The 18,593-nt window shown below is 41.8% G+C and overlaps 1 protein-coding gene and 2 long non-coding RNA genes across 10 annotated transcripts in view; 1 reads left to right on the top strand and 2 right to left on the bottom strand.

Annotated features, from left to right (window-relative positions):
- Positions 1-428: 428 nt before the first annotated feature.
- On the bottom strand, positions 429-7,038 carry LOC131909102 (sperm motility kinase X-like). Of its 6 annotated transcripts, none has more exons than XM_059260405.1 (5): positions 6,894-7,038; positions 2,797-4,811; positions 1,648-1,836; positions 985-1,196; positions 429-447 (listed from the first exon to the last, which is right to left on the bottom strand). In XM_059260405.1, exons 2-3 carry the CDS (start codon positions 4,776-4,778, stop codon positions 1,737-1,739), a joined length of 2,082 nt encoding a protein of 693 aa, XP_059116388.1. In that variant the 5' UTR covers positions 4,779-4,811; positions 6,894-7,038; the 3' UTR covers positions 429-447; positions 985-1,196; positions 1,648-1,736. The 6 variants fall into 6 exon arrangements, with proteins under 6 accessions (XP_059116388.1, XP_059116390.1, XP_059116391.1 ...); XM_059260407.1 differs by having other exon boundaries at positions 985-1,150; XM_059260408.1 differs by lacking the exons at positions 429-447; positions 985-1,196 and adding an exon at positions 2,218-2,308 and having other exon boundaries at positions 1,544-1,850.
- Positions 7,039-7,098: 60 nt separating this feature from the next.
- Positions 7,099-18,407, top strand: LOC131909104 (uncharacterized). The gene is made up of 5 exons (XR_009378747.1): positions 7,099-7,198; positions 7,884-7,977; positions 8,882-8,930; positions 9,909-10,033; positions 16,613-18,407. It is a non-coding gene; the product is annotated as an uncharacterized LOC131909104 (long non-coding RNA).
- Positions 11,046-18,593, bottom strand: part of LOC131909105 (uncharacterized) — a 33,410-nt gene continuing 25,862 nt past the window's right edge. For 2 of the 3 annotated variants that reach the window (XR_009378748.1, XR_009378749.1), the window contains exons 4-5: positions 13,039-13,225; positions 11,046-11,437 (exon numbers count right to left, since the gene is read on the bottom strand). This is a non-coding gene — a long non-coding RNA (uncharacterized LOC131909105). The remainder of the gene's footprint in view (positions 11,438-13,038; positions 13,226-18,593) is intronic. The other variant, XR_009378750.1, reaches the window with a different exon arrangement.

The raw sequence follows: 18,593 nt of genomic DNA, 5'->3' as shown, positions 1-18,593 counted from the left end.
ACCTAGGACCTTTCCTTAGAGACTGTCTTCATGGTTCAGTTCTCTAGGTATTGGTTGATGTGACTCTTTAAAAGGGGACCCACTCTAAAAGCCCTCAAACTGCTGTCAGTGTTCTCTATGTCTGTCCCTTGCAGTGGGCAGTATTTGTGATGAAGTGGTGCCCCTGCCTAGGTGATCAAGGGAACAGCTGACTCCATGCAGTAGATGGAGGGGACTGAGCAGCACCTCACCCTCACATGGCTCCTGCCAGGACAGAGAGGCATTACCCTCAGTGAGGTAAGTCTCCAAGCTGCCTCAGACACTGTTCTCCCTAAACCAAGGGTTAGTACAAGGGCCTGGGTATTACCTGGATCTGTAGACATTTTCTTTTGTTGCTCTTAGTCCATCTGCTTGCAAGTCTTTGGCCCAACTTCTCTGTCAATCAGAAGCCTCTTTTATCAAGGAGACCTGATAACAAGGCATTTTGGTAAGATGACCAAATGCTCAGTTGTCCATCATCCTGTAGCCAATCACATCTTCCCCATGGCCTGAGCAGAGGAGCATCACCTGTGTGTCCCCCTTCCATGCAGTGTGTTAGGGCTTGAGTGGCATCTCCTGCTCTAAGCACCATCCAGTTGAAAATGTCCCTTGCTGAGTGTAGTCCCAGGAGTCTCTTTGGTAGCCCCAGCATAGGGTCACACAGGCAGCAAAGGACTTTCCCAAACTGCTGCCTGGGGACACAAAGCCTCAGCAACAGCAGCGTCCCTACAGGATGTCAGAAAGAAAACAGCTGAATCTTTGTGAGAGGTACTGTTGAAAATAGTATCTTGGGGTGTAATAGAGTGTGGTCTTGGGGTGTACTAAACTGTGGTTTTGGGGTACACTACAGTGTGGGCCTAAGGAGGTGTGTGGATTTGACCTCTTAAATTGCTTTAGTTGTCTCTGAGTTATCTTAGGAGGTGGAAATATGGCAGGAGACCATGAGCCAACCAGAGGAACACCCACACTGTCAGGCCGGGGGTTGCCATTGTTTTTCCATCAACAGATTCTATCCACGATCACACTTGGAACCAGCTCCATCTCTGAATCCAACTGTCAAACACTCCAGACTTCACCTTGCTTCCACTCAAAGCACAGCTGGTGGGCCTTCCCTTGCACAGGACCGGATGCCCTGGGGCAAAATGTGCACCATGGCATGTGCTGGCTTCACGTGGCTCCTGCGAAGCAGTAGAGCAGGGTGGTAAGTGATTGCGTTAGGGGTGGAGACAGGAGCAAGCTTAGTTAGAGGGATTTTGAGTAATTTCCAGGAGGGAAATCACATGGAATATGAAATTATCTTGCTTGAATGGGAGTCCTCTCCAGTTCAAGCAAACTTCACTAGTGTCAAATGTGCATGACTTACATTGGGAGAAGCGCGCGCGCGCGCGCGCGCGCGCGCGCGTGTGTGTGTGTGTGTGTGTGTGTGTGTGTGTGTGTGTGTCCCTGTCTGTTCAGGTACAGAGTACAGAAGAGTGCATCCATATGACTCAGGTTGCAAAGCAACAAGCAGTTCAGCAGTAATAGTGCTGGGGTGAGTTGTGAAGGTGTCTGGATCTGGTGGGGACGGGAAGCAAGCTGTCTAGTAGTTCAGGATGGTGCTGAGAGCTGCACCATAACTAATGGACTCACCTGTTCCCACACACTCTACCTTCCCAAATGAGCACAAGATGGACACTCCCTGCAAACTCGTTCCTCCTCTGTGTCTGGCTCCAACCTGGTCAGCAATATTCATCGTGAACACATACAAACTGGTCAGGCCCTCTGGGGTCCTCCTCTGCTTCTGGTGCTGATGTCTCTTCTAATGGCTCACAGGTACACCTGGAGACAGGTAGCTGGACTGACGATCTCACTATGCGTGGAAGGTCCTCTGAGGCCTGTTTTCCTAATGATCACAGCACTCCGTGGATCCTTGTTTAAAGGACTTCTGGTCCCACAGAGTGCTTCACTTTACTGGCACAATTGTGGCACCACCAGCCATCATGAACCTACCTACAAGGGAGAGTCAGGAGGATCATGAGTCTGTCAGACCCGCCTCCCAGAATCCTTTCTCAGTCCTCAGGGTCCAGGTGATGTGAGAAGGGTGTGCCATGCCCCCTCCACCCCAGTCATCATCTGCAGACACAGGAACACTTTGCACCTAGTTTCAGCCTGTGATATGAACACAGCTTCCCATGGCACACAGCCATCTGAACTTCCTACCTGGCTCTCTCCAGCGCCCGTGTGCATCCTCAGCATGCTGCTCTCCACTCTCTGGTTTCAGCTTATGGGGAGCACAGTGCCTCCAACAGCACTTGAAACAGACACAAGAAAGGGGCCTCTTAGGAGAACATGCAGGTCTTCTGCTTGGCTATGCTGGCCCTTTGCAGTCTGATTCCTCCTGAGTGCCTGGCCCATTGCTCTCTTCAGAAACCCTTCTCCTCATCCATGCCCAGCCTCGGGCCACTATCCTCTGCTATCTATCTACATCTAGGTCAAGTTTCTCAGGAAGGATACTGTGGGATTTGCTTTCTGGTGTGATAATATAGTATCACCTATTCCTATAATCTTTTTATTTAAAAGCATAGCATTTAGTCCAGGAAACAGTAAAGGTACTTGACCTTAAGCCTGGGGACCTTAATTCATTCCCTAGGACCCACATGGTATAAAAACAGAACTGACTCCTGCAAGATAACTTCCACACACATATAGTAAATAAATATTTTTTCTTTAAAGAAAAGATCATTAAAAAAAAAAAAAAGAGGCCTAGATACAAAAGTGCATCGGAGCCTCTCCACCTACCTGTTACCTTGGCTCCCTCCATGGTCCTCTAAGGTCACAGGCAGGATTTTGTTGCAGCCTAGGCGCTCCCTCTTTTCTGTTGGTATGCAGCAGCATAAACTTCTCAGGCCTTTTATAATCCTTCTCCGTAGGCTCTTCCAAATCCGCTTTCTAAAGGGGGCTCTGGGTGCAGTCTGGCACCGGCCACTGAGGTGTCCCTGGGATGTTTCTGGGGAGGATGGGCTGAGGTCTTTTTCTTGTACAATCGGACCCTCATCCTGGGCCTCCTTGCTGGAGAATGGGGGTGATCTATCCTGTGAGGTCATGTTCTTTGAAACAGCTGTAGCCACACTGTGGGGCTGTCCTCTGAGGTCCTCCTGAGGTGCAGTTTGTAGGAGAGATGAGCTGGTCCTTTCACCTCTCCGACCAGCAGTAGACATGCTGTGGGGCTGTCCTCTGAGGTCCTCCTGAGGTGAGGTTTGTGGGAGAGATGAGCCAATAATTTCACCTGGTGTGTTGACGTCTTGGAACTGAACTTCCTCCATTGGGGTGTGATGAGATAAAACATCCTGTGAGGACGCCTTGCTCTTTGATTTGTTAGGGCCAGCTTTGGACACATTCCAGGATAACTTGCTGGAATAAGTTTCCAGTGCTGAAGACACTGTGGTACATATTTCATCGGAGGTGTTAATAGTGCTCTCTGAATCCCCCCAGGCGCTGTTCATGAAATTAGCCTCAAGTACACGCTGGGGGCAAATTCTGTGAACTGGGGCTGTTTTCTTGTCAGGGCAGTTCACGGTGGGAGGCATACTGTACCTCGTTTTCCCCTTTTTGTCATTCTCGGGACTCTCAGGTAGAGTGGGCAAAATGGAAGAAGTGGGAAGGATAGGGACACTAGATCCCCTCTTGATAGTCACTTTAGGTATTGTGGGAAGGCCTATAAGGTTCAAGGTTCCAGCAGACTGCTTGGGCTGAAGATCTTTTATAATGTCTTCCCAGGGTGATTGCTGCCTAAGAATCAAGTAGGTGGCCATCACTTGATCAAACTTCTTCTCCCGTAAAGCTTCCATTATCTCTCCTTGCTTATAACCCATGACGCCCATGATGACCATCACAGTGGGGTCTGGGTAGCTGTCCTCATTGTTCTCTCTAAAGGGATTGGGAGAACCTTCATTGCCATGCTTCAGCCATTGAAAGCCCACAACGTCACCTATTCTTGGTCTTTCTCCAGGATTTACGGTTAACAACTTAGCAATAACATCCCAAAGCTCTGGCGACAGCTTGAAATTAACGGGGTACTTTCCTGCCAAGATTTTGTCCTTTAGCATTCCAAAGGTAGTTCCCTTGAAAGGGAGGCACCCTGTAGACATAAAGTAGAGTACAACTCCCAAACTCCAGATGTCGATTGCTCGGCCATCGTAGCCTCCACCTTCAAAGAGTTCTGGGGCGCAATAAGGAAGGGTCCCACAGAAATATGCTAGCTTCTGCCCCATGGGAAGCTTGGTGCCCAGCCCAAAATCACTGAGTTTTATATTTCCTTTGCCGTCCACTAAAATATTTTCAGGCTTTAGATCCCTGTGAGCAATCCCTTTCCTGTGACAATACTGAAGGGCACACACCATCTGTTTAAATACCTTACGGGACTCGTCCTCAGGTAGGTAGCCAAACTCCACAATCCTGGCCATCAGCTCTCCGCCTATGGCATGTTCCATAACCAGGTAAATGTTATTTGTGGTGTCGATTATGTGAAGAAGTTTAATGATATTGGGATGGTCTAGAGATTTCATTATTTCAATTTCTGATTTGATGAAGATGTTCTTTGAGCTTTTTGGAAGAACTTTTACTGCTACCTTTGTCTGGGTGAGTAGATGGCTAGCCAATTTTACTTCTCCAAATGCTCCCCGACCAAGGGTCTTTAGGATTTCATAGTGCTCTGTTAAAGCCTCTTCGTCAAAGGTGTTGTACTGTAGGATGTTGCCTTGAGCCATTTCCCACTTCCTCATCTTTGTTGATATAAATGCTCGTACCAAGACCAACTAGTGATGCAAGATAAAAATTAATTAAAAGCAGGTCTAGGAGAAACATTTATAGCTATAAATTCCCGCGGTTAAAAAAAAGATGGATGTCCAAAATAACCTAATGTTGCATGTCATGGTCATAGGACAACAAGAACAAGCCAAACCCAAGAGAAATAGAAGAAATGCTCAAGTCCAGAGCAGAAATTGATGAAATGGAAACTAAAATAATACAAAGACCAATGTAACAAAGACTTGATTATTTTAAGAATAAATGTAACTGATGTAATCTTAGCCAAAATAACGACTAGGAAAATTTAAGATACAAGTTAATAATATTAGAGACAAAATAAGAAACTAATAGAAAACTTTAAGATACAAGTTAATAATATGGGAGACAAAATAACATTCGATTACCAGAGATACAACTGAAATCCAGACATCTAGACAATCACTAGGGAATGTTTTTAAAATGTTCCAGTGAATTGGAAAAATCTAGAATAAACTTCTAGATACACATTAGCTATCAAAACTCAACTAAGAAGATATAAAACACCTAAATTGAAAGACTGTCAGAGTCAGAGGCAGTGGATGACAATACAAACTGTTTTCTGGACAAAGCAGGGCAGTTGCCCATCTGAATTTACAGCATTGTGACCTGCTTAAGCTCACTCCAGACAAAAATCTCTGCATGAAGAGGGGAGGTGGGACAAGAAGTCACACCCCTGACGAACTATTGACAACTGATAGATTCCAGGAGAGGGAGAACACATTTAAGGGTGTGGCCCCTGGTAGGTGGGACCGACCACTCTCCAGTGGAAGGCCATATATCCAAGAGTATAAGGACAACAGAAACTGTACTTGATGGTGAAAAACAAAACAAAAAGACACAAATATGGGTGGTAGGAAAGGGAGTATGGAAGATCTGGGAGGAATTGGAGGAAGGGATAAACATGACCAAAATATATTGTATGAAATTCTCAAAGAACTAATTTAAAACAGAAAAAAAGCAACAAAATCGAAATAGTAATTTAAAATAATCTCTTGACAAAAACAAACAAACAAACAAACAAACAAAAAACTCCAGGATCAGACAAACTCATTGGTGATTTCTATCAGACCTCTGAAGATCAGAGTGCAGAGCTAAGCCACTAGTTAGCCACAGAGGCCAGGTGTTGATGGCTCACACCTTTAATCCCAGTACTAGAAAGGTGGAGACAAGAAGGGAAATGGCTGGGCAGAGAGAGGTGGGAGGAGACAGGAGCTCATTGCATTCAGTCTGAGGATTCCTGGAGACAAAATGTTGCACACTTTTAGTCTGAGGATGGCTAGAGTTAAGAAGTCTCTCTAGTTACTGGCTTTTTTGTCTTAATGATCTTCAGGAAAGCTTTATTAGAGCATACACAAAATATCACCAAGATACCAATGCTTCTCAGATGATTCTATGAAATGAAAAGGGAAGGATGCTTCCAGATTCATCCTAGCAGCCTGTATTACTCAGGTACCAAAACCAGGTAACAAGACAAAGGTATAATTAACGTCCTTGGTGAACACAGATGCAACAGTCCTTAGAGTACTTAATACTTCACACAAACTTCAACAGTACTTAAAAGGACCACACTTCATGATGAAGATGGGTTCACCCAGTCATGTAAGGGCTGCAACATATGCCAACTGAAATCATGGTGTTGTGTATAACAGGCCAGTCCCACAATGACATTAGTTTTCAATTCTTGGATCTTAGGTTGGGGAAGGGACCTGATAGTAAAAGGGGTATTAGGGATGTGAAGGGAAAAATGGAGGGGGTAAGTATATAGTGTAGGTGAATATTATCAAAGTACATTATGTGCAGATACTGAAATGTTATAGTGAATATTTTTTACTTTTTATGCTTAATATTTACTAACAAAATCTTTAAAAAGTAAAAAGAGACAAAGAAAATGAGTAGTTAGAAAAAGAAAAATGGAAGATAGTTAACAAAGAAAATTTAAAATATGTAAAAATTAACTTCTAAAACCAGAAACATAAAATACAAAAAATAAAATGAAAAATGAAAACCAATACCCCCAAAGCACAACCAGCAAAGTGAGAAAAAAAACTTACTCTGTCAAGTACAACAAGTCACCAGCATCCGAGTCCAAAACTTCACCGATATCCAGGTCCAAAACTTTTACCAACATCCAAGTCCCACAGATCACCACCTAACAGCTCTCTGTACTAGAAGGACAAAACCCAGCCCTAGGCAGTGTGTTATATGCACAGGTGTCAGTCATTCCCCACAGTGGCTCCTTGTGAGGTCAGAGCAAGCCACGGACCAATGAGGGATGGGCACACTCCTGTCAAAGGCCTGTGTTAGCTACTCTGCAGTCACTGCTACCAAGTGAACCACAGAAAGTAACATAAGGAAGGTTTGTTTGGGCCCACACTTTGTGAGAACAGGGAAAGCATGGTGGCAAGAGTAGTTGGTGTTAGCATGTGGCTGCTTACACTGTACTGGTCACCCCACCTCCAACACCAGGTTAACAGACTGCTTCCTGGAGCTAGACCCCTGCCCTAAAGCTAGGCTCCAACTTCCCAAGACAATCACCTGCTGGAGACCACAAGTCAAACACAGAAGTGTCTACATGGGACATTTCACAAGCAAACCCTAGGAAGGACTGGCTCCACTTTAAGAGTAGTAACAACAGAAATGGTAACAACGAAAACATGGTCCCCTAAAGCTCTGTGTTTTATTGGGTATAGACTCTGATATCTATCAGTAAGAAAGTGAACCCAGAGGATGTTCCAGTGACCTTTGCAAGTAAGATCAAAAATGCTATGGTAACAGCTGGCTGTTACAGACCTCAACATATCTACATTCAAAGTAGATATGTTAAGATTCAGATATTTGGGGCACATGAGGTGTATTTTGGGGTATATGAGGGCTGCTTTCTTATTCTAACATGGCAGTTTGTTACATGTTCTCACATGATCTGGGAAGGACTGTACTCTCTTTCAGGCCCTGTTCTATAGGCGACACTTTCTGTCATGATGGTGAACCTCCTGGGTTGGTACCTCCAAAGGCCCCAACTCTCAATATTATCATTGATTTAGGAATGAAGATTCAGCATGCATTTGGAGGGACACATATTCTAACATGATACCCCACAAACTAGAGCTGGTCACCACTAGACGTGACCTGCCTGAGGTGAGTCATTACACTTCTCCTGACAGACATCAAGCAGGATCTCAAAGACAAGGTAGAAATTCCTTATGTAAGGTCTGAGGACCTGCCTGTTATTAAAGTTGTCATGTTGAGATGAAGGAGCCCGAGGAGCAGGGTAAAAATATTTGCCTGGCCAGATTGATATGAAAGTTTTAATGAATAATAGGCACTTTAGGCAGATACACAACAGGTGAATTCTGAGAGAGTCCCTTGCATTACAGTGAATGGGGTCCATTTTCACAACCATTAAGAATTATTATCTGGAGCCGGGCGGTGGTGGTGCACGCCTTTAATCCCAGCACTCGGGAGGCAGAGCCAGGCGGATGTCTGTGAGTTCGAGGCCAGCCTGGACTACCAAGTGAGTTCCAGGAAAGGCGCAAAGCTACACAGAGAAACCCTGTCTCGAAAAACCAAAAAAAAAAAAAAAAAAAAAGAATTATCTGGCCTTGTCTCTTGAGCCATTTGTGTAGCCTCTTATTTGAATAGTTAAGAGGACCCATCACTATGTTTTATAAAACCATTGGCTTTCTTTTCTGAAACTGCCCATTCGGGGTGAAGCACCAGGGGCTGTGTTTGTCTGAGTGCTTTGTTATGAGGAAACCAGGAGCAAACGGATAGTTGCAAAGAAATGTGGAGACTCGCTCTCATTGCAAATGCTATTCTTCATATAAGCCAGTTCCTCCTTTTCCACCTTCCAGGAGTCTGCTTCCTTCTCCAGTCCAATGAACAAAGAATCACATTCTCTTGATAATTTCGGTTTCAAGTGCATGTCTCATGTATTTGTATGTAAATGGGTTTATATATTTATGAGTATAGCAGTATGTTACTAGGAGTCATTTTATTGCTATATTCCTTTATCAGAACAGTACTAACATTTTCCTCCTAGGCCCATGACACATCATGTCTTAGGATCTTGGGCACTTGAGCAGTGTCAGGTAAGAGTTCTATCTCATGGAGCATGCCTTAAATCCAATTTTAAAAAGTGGTTTGTTACCCCCATAACATTTGTATCATTGTTGTACCAGTGTATTTTTCAGACAGATCTCTGTTGTAGGTCTCAGGGTTGTAGTGGGGTGAATTGATGATTACTTCTCTCATCCAGTAGTGTAAATATTCTCTTCCAGTATCGTCAACACTAATTCTTAGAGTTTCTAGTTGGGCACCAGATCAGTTTTCCCATGTTCAGTGGCAGAAGTAACTGGTGTCTCCAGCAATAGGACCTTGCCACCAGGCTGTGGAGAGTAACCAATAACCTTGGCAATAGTTGATGCTGTATGGGGGATATGGCTGTGACCCTTTGGGCTAATAATTTAACATTATGGTACTGGAGGTTTTACTTTGTGGCATAAGATGGCTGGTGTGTGCATTGTCTCCCTTATTACAGGATAACTCCATTAAATGCCTTTCACATATGTATATATTTTATGAAGTTGATGGCCAGTGTCCATGTCACTTCCCACTCAGCCTCTGAGTGCTTTGTTATGAGGTAACCAAGAGCAAAGTGGCACGGACACTGGTCATCAACGGGATGACTTTGCCCCAGCTCAGTCCATGAAGAGGGTCCAGTTCCCTGCAATAACAAGATGAAGCCCCCTTCCAGGAGAACGAAGATTTGACAGTTTATGGCCTTGATTGTGAGTAGGAGGGTTACTTACAAAACTTAAACAGAGAAAAGTCTCTCTTTAAGATGATGTCGGTATTCATACTTTCTCTGAATGTTGTTTCAAATGGTCTCCTTTCATCCAGCACCGTATTGCTCATGGTGCATGCATGGTCCCAGTGAAAAGCGCCACACAGACAATGCAGACTTTAGTAGATCTCACTAGAGCCTCATGGCACCTACCAATGTGTTGTCACCTAACGCTGGAGTATTGTTCTTTTCAGTGATTTCTATAGTTTTCTTTTACTATTAGCATATAAAGGCATGTATCTGCTGTGGTATTCGCATGGAGTCAGGGGACTAGTCTATGGAGTCAGCGGTCTTCCTCTACCTTTGCATGAGTTCCAGGGATTACACTCCAGTTGCCAGGCTTGCATGGTAAGTGTCTTTACCATTTCAGCCATTTTACAAGCCCCATGGGATATTATTTTATTGAGTCTATCTTTTCTAGTTAATGTTTCTGTTCCTGTAATAAACATCATTACTAAAAACTTCTATATTACTGAGGACTCCATGCCCAGAGGTGGCAGTGCCCTAAGTGGGCTGTATCCTCCCACATCAATAAATAAGAAAGACAATCTGCAGAAACATGGCCACAAGCCAATCTTATCTTGATAGCTCCTCAATTCAAAGCCCATTTTCCTAGGTTACTATTGGCTGCATCAAGTTGACAAAAACTGAGCAAGAACTTATCCATTAAGTGATCTTAAAAATCAAATTACCTCGAGAATAAGATTCATTAGTAGAGTATTGGATGTTGGGTTATATGAAAGTACCTGTATTTCCATCCTTAGAATTAGTTGAAGGAGCCCACTTCTCATTTTAGTATCTAGCTTAGAAGTACATTAAATAGAGTAGAATTAAGTGTTGGGATATGGCACAGACTCTGTATCAGCAAGTAATGAGAGGTTGGAGCTAAGAATTACTAACCATTGGACTTACAACCACTGGATTGTTATCAAAAGGTTCGGAAATTATTCAAAACATAAGTATCGAATACATAATACTTTCCAGGCATGGGAAACAAACAAACAAGACCATAGGGAGATGCTGCTACTACTGAAGGGGTAGAAATGATTCTTTTCCGTTTCCAACAGATTTATTTTCTAAGTAGATTAGGAGAAAACAGCCAATGGCACAAATGTGTGGAATAAATACAACTGTAATGTAATGTATTGATTATTTTATTACCTCAGTGAAGATTCAAAATATCATGGTCTCTCAACCAAACAGGAGATTGTGATCTCTGAGTTTTTGGAGTTTAAGCTGCAGTTCTTAATTTCTAGTGGATCACTGTGGTTTGGCATATACCATGCATATTTTTAATCACACTTGAGTAGAACAATGGCTGATTGACACAGGTAGAAATAGGTAAGTATTTGGTTTCATTTTAGCAATGCACTGCCAGGTTGGACTCTACTTCTTGTCAGACTCCTTTATTTGGGCTGCAATATCCTTTCTCTGATTCATTTCTCCATCACGTAGGTAGCACACTCCACCATCCTGTTGATTTTCTTCTGTCATGTCTGTACTTTTCATCACATATGGTCACCTTGGAGAGCAGGCTGGCCACTCACAGTCGTCCCCTGGGAGAAGTGTTTGCTCGGCTCTGGTCTAAAAGGATATGTCATAGCTACAGAAGAAGTAGAACTGATAAAAATTTTCACATGTTGAATCGGAGATAGACAGTTTCATGCTCAGGAACAGCATGTAAATAAGGAGGTGCAAGGGACCTGCCCTCTGCTGGCTGCTGGAGAGCTACTTAGGAAGCAGGAACTGAACCTAAAATCAAGCAGAAATAGCACTTAAAATTATTTTATGGTTAGTCTCTGAATTTTAGCTCTTTATTATTAGAGTCTACTTTAATAACCAATTTTGAATTCTAAAATTCTGGACACTTTAGTTTCTACATACCTTGGGTGGGAGCTTTGAACTTCAAATTACAAGGACCCCTAAAACATTTGACAATCTTGATATTGTGGACTAGAGAAATAATCAAGCCTTGGGGTCTGCAGTATTTGTAAATTTGGAGCTGAAATAATGATTTTCAGCAAGAACTGGATTTTCTGAGCCTTTACTGCCTATTGCAAACTCTACCAGAACCTGAACAACCCCTCGCACTGCTGAATCCTGAAAGACGCTCTCCATAATACCTTTTCTACATCTAAGTTGTTTTTAGCCATAATGAAATTTCAAATGTTTGAGAGATTGCAGGTAATATTTGTCTACTTCCATGCTACAACAGGTATCTAATATCATTCCAAAATTTCTAACAGCAACAGTGGTATATTTTAAAAAGACAAGTTAAGGTTCTGCATAGCTTTATTACTTTCACTTACAGCATAATGGCTTTTAAATAATCTTTAGCTTCCTTCTGCAGTGTATAAGTGTTTCTTAATATTTTAGAATATTTCGTGGTTTTCTGTGACAGCATTTTTAAATGTTCTAGGAGAGCATCTTCTCTCAAATTCCAGTAGATGGCAGCATAGAGCTTCTGATCTGGCAGGGATGCCACTGCCCTGCTAAGCACAGTACTGATACATAGCTGCTGTCCCTGGTCTGGCATCTGAGCCAGGGTCTGTAAGACAAGCCCAACCCCACTGACACATATAACATCTCCAAATATTCCTTTACAGAAGCCAACAGTGTTCAGAGTGAATAGTACAATGTTGCCAATAGGAAATAGAAAGAAAATGCATACACATTTTATACACAAGTGACTCACAGATACCATTTAGAAAAGCAATAAAAGAACATTTATTTAGTGGGGGAAGTAAACTGGATACTTAAGTGCTTCTTACTGATTCTTTTTGCCAAAACTGATATTAAGTGTTAATTGCCTTCAGCCACCAGAAATCACTAGCCCAAGCAGCCAAGGACACAACTACTCTTTCCTTACAGCCTCCCCATGCTGAGAACTGAATTCCCCTCTTTCCCCCTGCACCCCTCCTTTTTGGAATAATAAGACCACTGGAGTCCTATTACCAAAATATCTAGGAGCAGTCTCCAGGCCCTTTTCTGGTACTATCTTTTCAGTGTGGGGCCTTCTCGGCTTCCTTTAAGGAAATTGTGGGCATCATGAGACGGCACCAGAGCCATACCAGCAATCCAGGGATGTACTGAAGCACCAAAGTCTGATGACACAACAGTGAACCTGGAGCCACCAATGAGAGCACCACTCCATATAACTACCTAAACAACGGGGAACAAATAGCTCAAAATCTGTTCTGTGTGATAAGTGTCTGGTTCAGAAAGTGAAATGATTTGCCCCAGGGTGTTGAGCTACACCTAGTCTTTGCTTGGTGCACAGATCCCAACATCATGGATATAGACATTACTAATTTAACATTGTCAATTCTGTTTCCTTAGATCAAACAACTTACCTGAATATGCATCTTCTAATTTTTTTTTTCTTGGTTTTTCGAGACAGGGTTTCTCTGTGTAGCTTCGTGCCTTTCCTGGAACTCACTTGGTAGCCCAGGCTGGCCTCCAACTCACAGAGATCCTCCTGGCTCTGCCTCCCGAGTGCTGGGATTAAAGGCGTGTGCCACCACCGCCCGGCTGCATCTTCTAATTTTAAAATACAAACATAACTATATAAAAGTGAGAAAGATTCTTGGAATATATTTAGGTAAGAATGAAAGTTACTTCTGAAGTCAATCGTAAGTATGAAAAATATGAATAATTACATAGTCACATTTTTAAAACCCTAAGTTTTCTAAATTATTGTTTTGAGGTTTAATCTAACATTTCCTTTGGAAAACTGTATGACATTCTTCTTACCTGTGCATTTAAAATACTGTGCATTTTTAAAAACTCTATTTTCAAAGAGCAACAGCTTTCTAAAACATCAGTCGTTTAGCAAGGATGAATAGAAGAAACACAACCCAGATTTAGCCTCAGCATGCTTTTAAATACCTGTAAAACCCAAGAACAAATCTGCCAGCATCTCCCAGCTGTTAAGAAAGGTAGATACAGACTTAGGAATGTATCTATCTGCTGCGGCCTGCGCAGCTGGAGCACAAAATCTGTCGAGGGACGCCAAGGTTAAACAGCACTCTAGACACCCAATTTCAGTTCGTCAGGGAAGCAGCTCTCTTTAGTCCTACCAACATGGGCTTATGTACCCCTCTAACAGCAGGGGTCAAGGAATGGTTACTCTGTATCCCTGTATCCGGAGGCAAGCCTGACACTGTTTTCCAAACAGGAAAAACCACAGGGGAACTGATCCCCAGCACCCTCCGGAACCCAACTGCACATTTTTCACACAAACAACTTAACTGGGACAGGACAAAAAAGGGCATTTAAGATTAAGGCAGCAAACTTAACTGCTGCCGACGTTTATCCTTGATCAAATTATTTCCAAAATAAAGCCTTCTCTTATGAAATGAGACTCTGTTGCTGTAGCAGTTTATATTTTAAACATAATATGTTCCTTATGTTTAGTTTTACATAAAAATTCAACCAAGGTCTAGAAAGAACAGAAAGCAGGGACGTTCCATGATAGAATCCTGCTTGGCAACCCTCACACAAGGAGCTCCCTAGGCACTAATGCACACGAATAAAGCTGCAACTTCAAATAACAAAAAGGAAATGATGTGAAAGGAAGAAAATTTGAAACCATGTGGTGTAGGGTCTCAAATCACAGCTTAAAAATAAAAAGAAAATTGAAAAAGTGAATTAGGGTAGGTGAGGGGGTAATTGAGTTATTTCCAGCTAATATTGTAGAAATTGAATTGCACCTAATTGTGACCCATTCAGATAGCACCAAATGCTCATGCAAATTGGCACCTCATCGCATTATAGGAATAACTGGCAGTCAGGGAAGAGTTAAAGCCCTACTTGAAAGACATGGTGTTTGAGTTTTGCTTTTACAAAACGTCCAACAATCACCAAACAAACTGCTCCCAGAGCAACCTGTGAGGAACACTCAGAGCCAATTTTGCTCACAGCCGACTACTCACTACAATTTATCATAGTTGGCTTCACATTTCTCAGTCTGTTCTGTAACACATTTGACCTGGCTTTGATTGCACATTTAAAGATCTGTTCTGACTAGAGCTCTCCAGCTGGGCAGAGATTTCCTGGCCTCTTGCCATGTAAAACAGGCTGCTACTGTGGATCTCTGCTACAGACCTCAGCAATTGTTTCACAATGTAAATGAGAGCAGGGCAATCTTTCTTGGGGGGATTTCTCCTCTGAGCCTCTAGATTTAGCTGCCTGTGGATTAGAGCAGTGTTAAGAAGGAATTTCTATTACCCACCAAATTTAGCTGTTAAAAAAATTAAGCCAGGCACTTCAGTCTAACTGAATTATACCCCAAATACTCATCAGTCTTATCTCTTCTTGAATATTTACATAAATCTCTTTTGATTGAACTGGTTTATTCAATGTCATTTCATATAGGATAATATTCTAAATTCTACACACCTTTCATGTGTGAAAAGCATTTCTGCCACAAGGATTTCTCTAGCTCTTTAAATTTCTACCATTCTTAAGGGCTGTTTTCTTTATGAATACTCTCCAAGTTTTTGTAGCCTCTCCACCCTGCTTGTTTTTCCAATGCAGAGACAGAACAACACATAACTGGTATACTATGAAGGAAGACTCTGTTAGTGTAAAAATATATTTCCGATCATCTAATCATGGTTTAGACCTGTGCTGCGTGCTAGGGAAGGAACTAGGCAAAGTCAGAACAGGATTCCACCATCATGGAGCTTGTAGACTAACATGGGTAATAACAATAATTAAATCAATTCATAGCTTTCTTTTCAGCCCTTGCTATGTCTCCTTATATTAGTATGGATTATATGTTTATTTTTTGTACATTTCTCTATACACTTTAACTATATTGAAAATTTGTAAGTAAAAAAAAGAAGAATCTCTCATTGAACAATTGACCATTGTGGCATTCCAGGTACTGTGATTTGTCACTTAGCACATGTGACATAGCATGTTACCAACATGTTATTTCTATTTGTACAACATGCTACAATTTTGCCATCATGGGCATCATTCACACATTTGGATTCTGTATCTCAAGAGACCAGTTAGTGACTGGTGTTGTTATTGGTATGTGCTATCCCAGAAACAAGCAGCCCCTAACTAGTGTTTGAACCAGTGAATTATTTACTGGGGGTGACATGATATAGTCATAAGTATACCATCATATCAATGTAAATAAAGAACACACATTGGTTTGAAACCATTAACAATTACTATAAATGACAGAATTAGGGGAACCATCATTCTTTTTGTCCCCAAGTATTTTTTAGAAGTTTGTTTTTCTGAATTTCTCTAAGTTCCACAGTCCTTAACATGGAAATACACACTGTCTTAGTTACTATCCTATTGCTGTGTGAATACATCATGGCCAAGGGAATTTATAAAAGGAAGCATTAAATTGGGGCTTGCTTACAGTTTCAAAGGGTTAGTCTGTGACTATTGTGGTGGAGAGCAGGGAGTTATGTTTCTGGATGACTATTGTTGTGGAGGTAGGTATGGCTCTGAAGAAGTAGCTGAGAGCTCACATGATCCAAAAGTTGCAGGCAGAGAGAGACATGGGGTGGGGGGAGAGAGAGAATCTGTGCCTAGCATGGGCTTTTGAAACCTCAAAGCCCACTCCCAGTAACACACTTCCTCCAACAAAGTCACCCATACTCCAACAAGGCCACACCTCCTAATCCTTCCCAAACAGTTACAGCAGCTGGGGACTAGGCATTCAAACACCTATGGGTGCCATTTTCATTCAAGCCACCACACATACGTACTTGTTCTCAATGTTTTCCAGGATGACTTCAGAAAGTCCAGTGATTGCACGCTATAACTCAGGAAAATAAACTATATTATGGGAGAACACTTTGGTCCACTAGAACCTGTTCAGTTAGTCACCTACACAGCTTGTCTTCTGATAGAAAAAAAATGGTGACAAATGGTCTCATTTTTTTTTATCTCTAGAGTTGAAGAACTCCTCGGGAATAAGAAAAGCACAGAGTACTGATACCAAGGTAACTTTCAACTTTTCCACATTCCCCAAATCTACCTTAAAACTTCACATTACTCTTTCTAATTGTACTGTAGTTTCTCTGGTATTAGCCACCTACTTACCCCAGGTTTAAATTCAGAACAACAACAAAAAAAGCTTCTGTCATTCCAAAATGGAAACATTTGCTTTACTTCCTTTAAGTTTTCCGTATTGTTTCTTGCTTGTTTGAAGTTTGGGGACAATTGACTCTGATAAGTTATCAATAACTAGTTAGGTTTAGCAGTTATTCACACTATGGGGTAATGTAGCAAGACTAAACATTGTCAGCCTTATTTTAAGAAGTTGGATTTCTACTTTTCCCTTCATCCTACAAATTGAAAAAACAGCAATTTAAATCAGAAAGAGTTGCTGAGTGAAGCAGATGATTGTGTAACAGGCAGGAAGCAGCCTCATGCCCTCATCTGTAAAGTGGAGGTGATAAGACAATCAGTCTCAGGAACACCACACTGTGAATGTCCCACAGATATCCCCCATACACCAGGATTCCTATACACCTCAGAATCGACATCCTCACAGGAATCCTGTAAACACTAAACAAGGAAATTTGTTAGCTGGATAAGTGTAAATAATCAAGAAACATTGGTGTTTCTTAATTTGACTTTCTGATCATCTAAACTGTCTTCTCTAATTGTCTGTTCTACACTGTTTTCTTCAATCATAAATTTCTATTTAAAAACATCTCCTAAAGATTCAGATTCCTGCTATTTCTCCATAAAAACTTCTTGAATTCCTAGCTCTGACTCTTTACTTCTGGTGCTCTGCCAATCACTTACCAATGGATTTAGAACAATATTTTATTACGTATTTTTTTGGTATTTATTAAGTTCTAAAGTGATAATATTTTAATGAAACATTTTGTTGCAGTAGGGCCATGGACAAAAACATGGCCCTCAGCTTTAGCTCTGGCCCAGATGTCATCATGGCATTGAGTAGCAGCACAGGCCACTTAAATCTGCATGCATCTTGGTCCTCAGACACCAACCTGGACTTAGGTAGTTAAGCTGATCCTGGGCATCCTTATGGGCCTTGGTGTCAACAGGAGCCACATAGGTTACTCCAGACCCTGGCTGCTATAGGGTCAAGGACCCAGACAAGGGAGGATATGAGGGGACTGGGAGGTGAGCAGAATTGAGGTACATGATATGAAACTCCCAAAGAAGTCAATGAAAAAGTTAAATTTTAAAAATAAATAAATAAATAAATAAATAAACATTTTGGTTAAAACCAATGATAAACTAGTCTGCCTCCGTCTTAGACTTGGAAGACATCTCATAATGAAAACAAATTGCATTCATTCCTGTTTATTATTAAATGTGTTTCTTAAGGATTAGGCTGTACCCTGCCTATAATCTTAATTACAAGTAGTTCCGTACTGCCTGCTTGAGGAAACAGAAACCATGCCTTTGTTTTGAAAGGTTATTATAACCATGTTGTTATGACTACCTGGTTACGACCAGGTTGTTATGACCACCTTGTTATAACCCCCTTGCAACCATATCTTTGTTTTAGGGGGTTGTTATGACCAAGTTGCTATCCTTCTGTTCTGGTTCTAAAACCCTACCTATTTGCCTGCCAAATCCTCTATTTGGGAAACCCCTACTCCTAAACTATAAAACCCTTATCATCCCCACATCAAAAGTTGATCTCTTGAACCCCTCTTTTAGTGAGAGCCAGCCCATGAACATGAATTAAATAAGTTTGCTTTAATTAATTTGGTCATGATGATTTGGTTCAGTGGTCTTTCTGCTTACCTCTGTGGGATTAAAACACTAATTCTTAGCTATGTATGGTGGCTCGCACCTAAACTTCTAGAATTTGGGTGACTGAATAAAGCAAGAAGCTTGTTGTGAGTTCCAGCCCAGATTGGAATACAGTAGGATACCTTGTGTTGTG

The sequence above is a fragment of the Peromyscus eremicus genome, chromosome 4 (genome assembly GCF_949786415.1).
Source record: "Peromyscus eremicus chromosome 4, PerEre_H2_v1, whole genome shotgun sequence".
Taxonomy (NCBI): Eukaryota; Metazoa; Chordata; class Mammalia; order Rodentia; family Cricetidae; genus Peromyscus; species Peromyscus eremicus.
The sequence above is the reverse complement of the archived record's forward strand: the minus strand, read 5'-3'. Positions and strand labels throughout refer to the sequence as shown.